We start from the raw sequence: 12324 nt of genomic DNA on the forward strand, positions 1-12324 counted from the left end.
AGAACAGATGGTGCCCTGCAATTCTGTAGATCCCAAGCTTCCGCATCAAGGGAAAGGCTTCAGAAGATACAGAAGTGAACACAGAGGCATTAAAACCAGGGCGTTGCTTGGTGCGTGCATTCGCGGAGCTGTAATTAGACAGAAGCATCCCTTTGGTTGTCTCACCTGTGCAGGGAACAGCTCTGTTTTGCTCCATTCAGAGCACACGCAACCCACCACATTCACTCACCTTCCAGGTCTCTGAACTTCTCTGCTTCTCCTCGTACAGATTTGTACCTGTCACTTGGCTGCATGAAAATAGGTGCAGGGCTCTGCAAACTCCTCCTCAATTTAGTCGTAAGTGACTCTGTTCATAACATCCCCAGACTCTCACATTGATCCCATGCCCGCATCCTTCCTTCCAATATATATCTGCATATGTCAGTTATTTTAGTTTTAAATTACTCGAGTGTTTTTTCAGCAGTTGACTTCATTTCCCCCGCAATGAGAAAAGCCCTGATTGACTCACACGACAGCTATCCTGGGATTTCAGCAAAGCTTCAGCGCTGACTGGCTAACGGCTGCACTTCACCTCCCTTGGCTCCCAGCCTCCACAGGAACACTTGCAGCGACAGAACTGTTTACGCGTCTCAGTCCCTGTACGTGTGCTTCAAAAGCAACAGACCTGCTTACCTCACTGTGTTCTTTGAGCACCAATTTTCATTTTGCTTCCCAAAATGGGTGGGAAAGTGAACAAAATAATTTGGGATGTGATTAAAAAAAACAGGTCAATCCCTCCAAAAAAGTAAAAAAGGAAGGGTTTGTGTGTTTGGTCTTTCCCCCCTCCCTTTAAATGAAGCTGTATCGCCATTTTGATCCATACTAGGGTTTAAAACGTTGCCCTGCTCTGTACTTACCCGAGACACACCAAATGCCTAAGCACTTCAGCCAAGCAAATAAATTTCAGAAGACTTGAGAGCAGTGAATATTCCAAAAGTCAGTAATTTTAGCAATTTGGTGTCCTGCATGTTCCTGGAAGCTAAAAATTGTTTCTTTTCTTTTTCAATATTTCCAAATATTCCTTGTTAATGAGATCCTATGTATTGTATCTGAAGACAAGTCTGTACAGCAAGAAGCGCCCTACACTCATGCAGATCTTCACGCGTCCCAGGGATGATGGGCTCCTTAAGGGCTGGGAGTAACAAACTGCCATTGTAACAGACTTTGGAACAGAAATAGGTTGTTAATTTTAACCACCGCACTATACCATTCTATAATAAGCAAATCATTCAAAAAAGGCCTTAAAGACTGAATTTATTTTTTTTTTTTAAATCTCAAATTCTTGTTTAGCTTGAAGGAGGAAAACAAAGCTGTGTTTTTTTGCCCAAACATCTATCTCAATGAGGTCATTTTACATTTCCTAACAAAGACCCTGCAAACTTGCTTTTCAACCCTCCCAGATACAATAAGTCACTTTCATGGACAAGAAGCACCAAAACGTTAAGAGAAAGCTCATTTTGTTTCAGATGCATTCCCATGAACTACTTAAGCTCAGCAAAACAGCAGGGCAGTAGACAGAACTTGCAGTCCCACGACCCTGCTCTTTGCATTGTTAAAATTTTTCTTACAACACATCACTTTCAACCCAGTTGGGAGCTCCAATATGGATTTTCCTGATTTATTAAATTCCTGGCAGTTCTGTAAACAAATCAGTTCCAAATGTATTTCTTGGCAAGATCTAGGGTCATTCAAAGAAAAAAAAAAAAAGAAATAAAAGAAAAAAAAGTAACTTGGCTATATAAATACTTTTACAGTATGTCAACTTTTTCAAACTTTAAAAATAAAAAAAAAATAAGCTAATAACTAGCAGGTTCCAGTAAGTACTTAAAAATATTGTTCTACTTTCACATCTTTAAATACGTTTAGATAGGTAAATGACAAAAGTTTTAAATAAATTTTAATATGTTTAATTTAACTGAATTGTTAAGTTTAAAGGAATCTAAATGATTAAAAACACTGCAGTGTTTTGGCATTAATAATTTACACTACTGATCTAAGCATATATTAAATTAAGTATTTCTTTGGCCATTTATGCACACCTGCTCAAAAAGAATCATGTATCCAGCAGAATAAAATGCACCTGAGAACTCAAGCAGCACACTTTGCTTTTAGTGCATTCGTGGTATATTATGCATTACAAATTTCACTGCATCTGCCCCAGATGCTAAGAGACCTTGAAGCCGAAATCTGCTGCTCTCACTGGTCCGTGTCATTGAACAGAAGTTTAGTTTATCTAAAAATTATCTTTTATGGTAAAAATCCAACTCCCATAAAGACTCTGAAGTAACCTGAAACCACCCAAATAAATTCCTACAATGAAAAATTAGAGGATAACTTAGATTTTCTTTTTGGAAGCGATCTCTCCTGAAGTGGTCTCATGCCACTGATTTTCTGGATGCAGCTAATGAGAAAAGGTTCCCTTCCAAACCTGGCAACTGATTTGGGGATTCAGCAATACACCTACCTGAGTAGCTTTGGTAACTGAACCAAACAGTATGAGTTTTCTGGGTGTAGAGAAGCTGGATTGTGATTTTTACTGTATTTCTCTAAAGTATTTACATTTTTGCTTATTTTTGAATTTTAGGAAGAAAAACAACCCTCCACATCTACCCATATCGGAACCAGCAAATAGGAGACATACGAAAAAGACTTACGCTCCTGAGATTTCTAATGCAGAAGAAGTTGGATAAATATCAGCTCTTAATAATATCTAGCCGTCTGAAACTGAACGACAGATAAAAAGGAAGAGTGAAAAATGAATGACAGATTGTCTGCTTTTGCCTATGGATAAGTGGGTGAACGGAGCTTAAGCTGCCTCTCGGGCTAAACTGAACCCTTTCACGTCCACTTTTCATTCTTCTGTAGTTTTCAGCATTTTTCCAGTATTTAACATGAACTTCAGGGGAGCTACAGCTCCCTAAGATGTGACACCTGCATGGGTCATACCACACCGGCGCACTCACGCCTCTCGCATGAGAGCGAATTCTGTGGATGAAGAGTGTCAGTGCTTAATTAAGGGGTATAATCAAGGCAGATGCCACAGATATTTGACTCACCTGTGTAGCAAAAAAAGAAGAAATTAAGCAAATGCCTATTCTTGAAACCAATGAATAGAGGATTTGTACGTAGGCGCTTTTGTCTATTTACCTTTACGCTATTAAGGAGAAATTCTCTGCTTTTCACTCAAACTTATCTAAAGAAAATTGCCTGATTTTCAAATGCCTGAAGTTTTTAAACTAATATGATGGATCTTTAAAAAAAGAATTTAGTTTTGTAAGAACAACTACTATACTTTCAAGTTTTAGCCTCATTTTGGAAGAAGCATTTTTATTAGCTAATTAGCTGATGCATTAAAAGAAATTGTATATTCTACACCACTTTCAGGTTAGAGGACTTTCACAGTTATTTAAAAATACAAGAAAACTTTTTTAACATTAAAGTAGAAAGACTAGAAAGACTACGTTTAATGTAGCTGACTGTCCATACTGGCAGCCAAATGACAGCAAACAATGCGGGAGATAACGGGGATAATTCTGGGTGCAAGACAGAATTATTACATTTAGGGGAAAAAGTCCATAAGAAAAACAAACAGGCATGGTATAGCCGTTGGTGACAGAGCACGTGCAGGAGAAGGCAGGAGGACACGCACTATCTGTTCCCCTCCTTTTTTACTCACTGGCTGCCTCTTGCTCACTGTGGAGGGCGACCGCAGACTCATGCAGGCATCATTTTACATTTGGTTCACATTTTTGAGGTTGTCTCTGCAGCCACAAAAGGCAAAACCTTTTTTTTTTTTTTTTTTTAATTTTTAATTAATGAAAGCTGACAATCTGAGTAAGGGGAAAAATCTGTAGCACATTGTGCTACTACAGGAATCTGGGAATACAGAGGGTCTGGAGCACAAGCTGCAGTAGATGCAGGCACAACTATTCAACTTTCATAAATAAGTCACCAATAAAAGTGAAGGAACTACAAGGACCAGAATAAACACCCCTCTTCCTTTTCTCATTCTTAGAGTGGATGACTCTTAGTAGGGATGACGTATTCACCACTGGCAGCGGCAAGATGACAGCGGATGAGAAAGATCGGACTCGCTGTTCCACGTCATTGCTATTTTTGGCTAGGGAGATGCTTGCAGAAATCTCAGCTGCACTGGACACCTAAAAAAGAGCACCATCAGGAGCAGGTCACTGCAGCAATCCTGCTCCCAGTCATGGATAACGCTTTCTCACAAACCAGTTTAGCTCTCATATCAGCAGGTATCTGAAGGAAGCTTTCACTGCATGAAAATTGTAAATAAAAACAGAGATAAACTGATTGTGAACAAATTAATGTTGGTTAATGCACATTTCGTATCGTCCTTTAAAGTTTTTAGCAGAGAAAACTACAGATGGTACACATTTTCTTAAAATAACCCTAAAAGGATTCTCATCTATCTTACTAAGTTACAGTGAAACTGATTTTCTTTTTGGTTCCAAACTAAAAAAACACATTTGAAGAAAATGTACAGTGATTATATGATCCTTTCGGTTGCAAACACTTATTTGCTGGGAAATTGGAAGTATTAGAAAGTCAGCACAACAGTGTCCCAGCGTGCAGCGCACGTTATACACATCTATTCCTTCAGTCACGAGGGCCAAAAATACTTATCGCTGATCTCAAATTCTGCCTGCCCACCAATTAAATAGCTTTATAAATTGACTCAGCTAAAAGTAAACATTCAAATACCACAGAGGAGGAGAAGAGTTTTGCCCAGAAGTGTTAATGACAGTCTATGCTTTCCAGGCCAGAACCAGAACAGAAATCAACATTAGCTCAAGTTTTACAACACAAAGTTGCAATGTATCAGAGGTTAACAGAAGCCTCAGCCGTGCCCCTCGAATCCTCACCATACCCTTCACAAACTTGAATATTGGCTACAAACAGGAAAATCACGCAACAGCGTGTTAAGCAGGCAGCCGTCACGTAGGCTGCAATGTCACACTTCTCCTTCATAGTGGATAAAACACCAGTTCTTCCAAATAGACCCTAAATTTTCTTCTCAATTCGTAGCAAATTATTTTGGGATGCGTTCTTTCTTTGCTGTACCTTTTCCACAGTGAAGATGGGATTATAATATTACAAGCCGACTTCCTTTATGCTATTCATCAAGTCATGCTCTGCGGAAATGAGAAATTAACTCATTCAAATTAAATTTATTTTAAAGGCACATCCATTAGTTCTGCTGATTTTTCCTGTTGGGAATTCCATCTGGAAACATACTTAGAAGACAACAGCAATTTTTTTAGGATTAGTCTGAAACATTCTATGATTCAATGGAAAGGAAATAAAACTGCAACTGCTCTGAAGAAAGTTGCGTCTGTTTTTCTGGCAAGGACAATGTATCTAATCAGCCAAGCTTTGACAAAAGTATTCCCATATGAACGTCCAAAGAAGCTACCCTAAAGTTTCCTTCAGTTCTCACATTCTCCCAAATACCGATCTTCGTGTCTGCCACTGATTAATACAGTGCTTCATTCCAAAATGCAATTATCCCATTGACCTTTTACCCCTGTGGAAACGAGCAAGCCTATGGCTCTATGTTCTGTAATGACATTTTTGTCCTAATTGTGTCCTTAATACATACAGGCTTTATACATAGGCCTGGAATCCAGTCTAGATAATATTGCCCTTTATTAAATTGCAGAAAACTTCCAGTAACAATGTCATTACAGTGAAGAAATGTTCTCTTGACACAGTAAAGCCTGGCTGAAGAAGCTATAAAGAATTTTTTTACCGTGCAACCTTTGCCAAAAGTATACTCCAAGAATCCACCTCTACGCTGTTCCCCTCTCAAGTTCCACCTTTAAAGATTATTCCTTGCTTTCTGAGAATAAGGGGAGAGATTTTAATGGGAGATGAAAGAAAAAAAAAAAAATCTTTGGAGGTTGCAAGGAATGGGTGTACGCAGCCAACATACTTAGGTACTCATGCATCACCTCCGCTGTTTCAAAGCTTTTGAAAACTTGCAAAGCAAGAGGAAAACTCGAAGCAGCCACGTTCTTTGCAGATGTATTGCAAACTCATAATTTACCTCTACAATACTTAGCTCATTTAACCTTTCTATAGCTCTCAGTAAAATGGAATGTGGGTTTTTTAGAATCACCATTTTTGTGATTGTCATTTTTTTAAGAACTAAGCATCCACTAGTGCTTTCAGCCATCACCAAGGGTCTTGTAAATACTACAACCTAGTTATCAAACGCGCCCTGTGCTCTGTACTCACCTGTAAACATTTTTGTAACAGCTTTACTCTGCTTGCGGGCAGAACACAGGAGGAGCAGCCAGGGAGGGAAGAACTCAAAGTGGCCAGCTAGAAGCTCCGCTATCGTTCCAGATAAACTGGTGGAAGTCTGTTCACCCTCGGAAACGTTACAGCCCTCATCAACCGAATCGACGAGCAGGAAGAGGCTCTGCTGAGGGGGCTTCATTCCCAAGAGAGGGAGCAGAATGCACCTGGAAGAAACATGAAACAAAAATCAGTATTTTAAATACATTTAGCAACACATTGACTATCATACAGTCATTCAAGTTGAAGCTATGATCCACTTTAAAAATGCCAAGTTATTTTAATTTAAACAGCCTAAGGATTTTTTCTAAATAGTTACCACAGAAAATACTGAGGTAGACTGAACTAACAGAAACAGAGACCGTTTGAACAGTCAGTCATGTAATTCTTGCTTATGCAATATTACTTTTTAATGAACTTATAAATTACAACAATACTTTAAAACAATGTAAAGTTGTTCAAGGCTGATTAGACGACTTGGAAAAATGTTGCTTCGTTAAGAAAGAAGCTACTTGGCCTGAAGTTTAAGAACATCATTATTGTTGTCTCTGCCAAAGTTGTTGTTCTTGCTTATCAGAAACTAATAGTGAACAACAGTTGGTCATGAAACAAAAGTCTAAATAAAAGACACATGAAATATGAAACCTCAAACAGTTTACGTCTGAATGAATAAGAGTTTCAGAAAGAACAGAATTTCTGCCGTACCTTCACAAATCAAATGCAACTTAATTTACTATCAGACTGGTAGTGACTTTGATGTATTAGTTTCTGTTTATATTGAAGTTGCCAAGTTTTTATTACTGGGAAAGGATTATCTGCATCCTCAGGACGCTAGCATCTATACCAACGCATCTGACTGTGCAGCTAAAAATCTCAAACCCTTAAGGGTTGCCACCCTTAACAGTACTCCTTAAAAACATATCTAACTCTGCACTTACTTTAGCTTTAAATAGCTACTACATAACTGTCATGCATCTATCCAGTCCATCATCCAATCTCTCCATGCATCTGGACATTGCACATGTCCAGAAGGCACGCACAGCGTAAGTATTTTTTGTTTTACTGAAGACCGTAGTAATAATTTCTTGTTTTGTTTACTGAACACATTTATCTTCAGAAGACTTTGGTCAATATATTATTACCTACCGAGCATTCAAACTGGAATATAGGCAAGTCTGGCCTGTTAATGGAAGAACGCAACCCACTTCAAAAGTGATTCATAAGCCCGGTTAGTGGAAGGTTTGTTACGTTCTGGTTTTCTGACTGAGAAAAATGCGAAGTGGAAACAAGAGCGGTGCGCCTTTCGCGTGCGACGGCGACAGCAAAATCCAGCAGAGCAGATGAGGTGATCTACTGCACTTGGAGAAATTTCCCCAAAGGTATAAAGAGGAAGGACAAAATACTTGTGTTCTGAAAGTACTCAGTATTAGATGGGTTTTTAAGTCCCTAACACTGTTTCTCACATTTTTCTTTTTTTTTTTTTTTTTTTCAGATGCACAATTCTACTGAGAATTCTGTGGTACTTCCACAGCTAGCTGCTCTTTCAGAGGATGCCTGAAGTACAACTAAACTCACTGTTCACTAAGCTGGGAAGTTAAGCAGCTACCAATTTACAGAACAGGAAATTAAAGTAGCCATAAGGTTAAAATTACTTTCTTAAGTGGTGCCAATCCCACAATGAAAGGAGGCAGTTGGAAATGACCACATTTTCCACCCCTTCCCCCACCAGAATGCTGCCTTGCCCCCTCAGCTATTTATGTCAAGACATTTTCCCTGCAACATTTCTTTTTCTATCAAAACCAATCTTCTCTTCACATAGTTCCCTGTAAGAAATTACTTTTCGAGTATGAATGTTACTACGAGATATGAAGAAACGGTAACGGTATCTCAAATTAAAATCTCACTTAAAATCTGCGCTACCCTAACGAAATGCCTACAAAATATCTCTGGAGCATCCAACAACGTTCTTGTGTCAGTATTTACCTGCTGGGAACACTACCAAGAAAAGCGAACCATCATGTCTGGGAAAGAGTCCCAAATCGTTTTGCTTAATCCCTGCAGTACGTAGCAGTTGGCTGCAGTAGGGCAAATCAAAAGGTTCACCCTGCCTCCAAACAGGGTTGAAAGCAGATGTCTAAGGAGTAACGTAAGCACCGGGCAAGCACTAAACCAGATTTTCCCAGAATTCTCAGGGACCACAGCAAACAGTGCTTCCAGGGACTTTCTGAACCAGAGATTCAGGTTTTTCATTTAACATTTTCATTCAAGGCCAGCTTGGATGGGGCCCTGAGCAACCTGATCTGGTTGGAGATGTCCCTGCTCCTTGCAGGGGGGTTGGACTGGATGGCCTTCAAAGGTCCCTTCCAACCAATCCCTTCAGTCATTCTACGATTCTAACGTCCCTTAACCAACTATACTTCCACAGGTTTGTCCATGTCTTCCATGAATCCATTTAAAGCCTCCAGTATGCACAACATCCTCCGGCAAGGCCTTCTGCAGCTTATTACACACTGCATGAAAAAAATCCTTCTTTTCATAGCTAAAAATCCATAATGTCCTTGTTTCATTTGATATCCTTCAGCTTCTGTACTGGAAGGGAGGATGACCAATGTCATATTTACTTTCTCCATGCCATCTGTCATCTTCTAACTTGTACCATGGACTCTCTGAGCCATTTCTTTCCAGGCAGAAGAGTCCTAGCGTATTGATGTTCCTTCATCAAAAGCTATTCCACAGACCCCTGTCTCCCTGTGCTCTGTGTTTTTCCACTTCACAATACTTGTATTTCTGAATTTTAACATAATTTAAATTCCACTAGGAAAAATATACATATACATATATATACAGAGGCACAGTGACTTCCAACATCATGTTTACCTCCATAACATGACTTAGTAATTCCACTCCCCTCCAATTTCTTCCTTGCATAGGAAAAATGCATAAATCAACACGGAATTAACGATGTCTTAAAGTACTTCAGTAAACGGTCATTCAAGCACAGGTTGTTGTGAAAGATTGCTTAAATTGCTGAGTACCTTTCAAAAAGATCAGAAGGTGATTTTCTTTACCTTCTGAAAGGAGAACAGCTCTATCTTTATAACTTTTATAGTCAAGACATATAAAAGTGGTTATCATCAAGAAAATTTCTATAATAGAAATCATTATTTAAAACCACAAAGTTAGTTAGTCAGGAAAAATACAAAATTTCTAGAGAAAACAGCACAATCAGGTATTTTACATGATGGAATTCATTTTAATGGCAATATAATGTAATGATTTATTTATGCAGAGTGAAGATGTTTTACATGCTCTCTAGCAAATAAGGAGTCCTCAGAACAATGAGCCAGCCCACAGAATTCTTCAGGATTGCTACCGACTTGACTGAACCCATGCAAACATAATTTTCCCCATATGGAAGGAATATATACAGACTATGCTGAAGCTCTGCTTATGATTATCCTTGAGATTTTCAGATTGGATCCATAAAAATACCAAGACACAACAGAACGAAGGAGAATGATAGCGGCGTTGTCTGCAAAGGCTGAAGAGAGTCACAGTGGAATGCACATACTTGCTAAAAAAAAAAAGGCGCACACATACCAAATAACCATTAACGAGTGGCTCTAGGAGCAAAAGAAGTTCTAACTCCTACGAAATCTTATGCATGTGTTCCTCATATTGTCTCTGGTGTATAGGAAATTCCGTTCTATCTCCATTTAAATTGTTTGACGTCTGTTGCAACGGGAATGCAGCTTGTCCCTAAAAGGGCTCCCTTTTCTCTATCCAGCTGCTAGCATTCACTACTGACAAACACAGAGCGTATAAAATTCATCTCCTAAGAAGCAGCGAGGAAAAAAAAGAGTAAAAAACCCACACCACCACTCCCCCCCCCGCCCTTTGTTAGAGTCCAAGTGCTGCTACTTTTAGCAAAACACAAAATACTTCAAATTTCACGACAGAAATGACTGATTTGGAATTCTGTTTAACTACTACCACAGCTCTTACATTTCTTTTTCTACACCAGTAGGACAATTCTTCAACAAACTGCCTCTTGAGTCACCTTCTCGCCAAACATTTACAGTTTAACACTCGTATTTGAGTTACAGCTGATGATGCCAGGAAGAACCATCCTGGAGGTCTGTGTCGGGCATTTACAAACTCTGCTCTTTTCAAAGAAAGTTTGAAAAAAAGCAGACAATCTAATTATCCCACACATAATCTTCTTTGCTTTCTCCTCCTGCTTTTTTTTGTAAAGGCTTCTACACCGTATTCCTTGAGCAAATTCACCAGATATTTGTCATATTCCTAATCCCTGCATATTGAATTAGTCTCTTCCTCTCCCTTCCTTCCTTAATCACTGAGGGGTTAACTTTTCCTCCTCATTTTAAACTATTAGATGCCTCCAAACATTTTTATTCAGGAGAAGTAATGTCTGGAAGCTACAGCTAGGGAGCCAGCTTCAGGGTTAATTCTGAGAGTGGGCACACACCCTGTACTCTCACAAAGGCGGAACTTGAAACGTGAAAACACGTTACGTACCAAGAGAATGGCACAACGCTGTGCGCTTGTTCTGGTTTGGACCACGTGCAGTGTGGCTGGATCCGCTGTTTGGGCTTTACTTTTTACTGTTGCATTTCGTCAGATTGGAAAGAACAATCCCTCACTGGCAGTGCTGCAAGTTAGAACACACCACTACATGACACGGAGCACAAGAAAAGCAAGGGAAACACAGAATCATAGAATGGTTTGGGTTGGAAGGGACCTTCAAAGGTCATCTAGTCCAACCCCCCTGCAAGAAGCAGGGACATCCCCAACCAGATCAGGTTGCTCAGAGCCCCATCCAACCTGGCATTGAATGTTTCCAGGGATGGGGCATCCACCACCTCTCTGGGCAACCTGTTCCAGTGCTCTACAACCCTCCCAAACAGATTTTCAGAAATGCTGCTAAACGCTCTGAGTGATGTTTATTGCTGTCAGGTAAGGTTGCCCTACACTCTACCTCAGCTCACGCGTCTCTCTGGTTTTGCAAGTTCTGAAATATTAGGCAGTTGGCATTCTCCTGCTTGAGTTCACCAGCACCTCCCTGCCGAGATCCCTGCAGATCATCTTCTTTCCTAAAGACTATTTGCATTTCAAAAAGGAAAGCAACATTCACTGCCAGTGAGACAGTTCGTATGTGATATTTACATTTACGTTAATGTTAATGCCACTATTCTGAGTCACAAGAAACAGGAGTAGGCGATCACACGGAATAACAGAAAATAGCTGCAAACTCCCCGAGGATTGTAATTCCTTGGAATTGAAGTAATTCCTTGAGGAATGTAAACATATGCTGAAAAAAAATGTATTCATAATACCTTGGATGAATAGGTTTGGCAATAACAAGCAACATGATGGAGCTGATCAACTGCTATCAGCAATGAAGGTTACATTGAGTTTTACCTGCATGTATCATTCTGTTGGCAAAAATTTTCCAACAGAACTTCATAAAACATTCAGCTTACATGAGAGAGACGACACAGTGCTGTCCTCTGTACAAGATCTGAATGCCTCGTAGAGTTTACAAGGAAATTGCTCATCTGCACATTGTTCTAAAGAATTATTGAAGATTAAAGTACCGGAGGAATATGCCTATATATATTGGATGGCTATGCTTGTGTGTGTATATATATATTTACCAATAGAGTTTAACAATAGCTAGTGTGTAACAAAATGGACAATTCTTCAAACACTAATCTCAATCTTCATGAAAGCAAGCAAGCATCTTCCTTCTTATGGGTGGTTTACAACATGATGCTTCACAGCAGTTTACCATGTAATTTTTAAGACACTCATTTCCATTTATCTTGCATCAGAAAAAAAAAGAAAATTGAGTACATAGTGTAACTGTGAATAACCCAACTACATTTACGTAATGTTGTAGTAATTTTTGCCAGCAACATAGGTAGTAGTGGGATT

The 12324-nt window shown here is 39.3% G+C and overlaps 1 protein-coding gene across 2 annotated transcripts in view; it reads right to left on the reverse strand.

Moving 5' to 3' along the window:
- Positions 1-12324, reverse strand: part of ANKRD50 (ankyrin repeat domain 50) — a 43176-nt gene that overhangs the window by 10773 nt on the left and 20079 nt on the right. For both annotated transcript variants that reach the window (XM_086747395.1, XM_086747393.1), the window contains exon 3: positions 6304-6533. In XM_086747395.1, coding sequence (XP_086603521.1) covers positions 6304-6533 — 230 coding nt within the window. The remainder of the gene's footprint in view (positions 1-6303; positions 6534-12324) is intronic.

The sequence above is a fragment of the Chlamydotis macqueenii genome, chromosome 4 (genome assembly GCF_036417535.1).
Source record: "Chlamydotis macqueenii isolate bChlMac1 chromosome 4, bChlMac1.mat, whole genome shotgun sequence".
Taxonomy (NCBI): Eukaryota; Metazoa; Chordata; class Aves; order Otidiformes; family Otididae; genus Chlamydotis; species Chlamydotis macqueenii.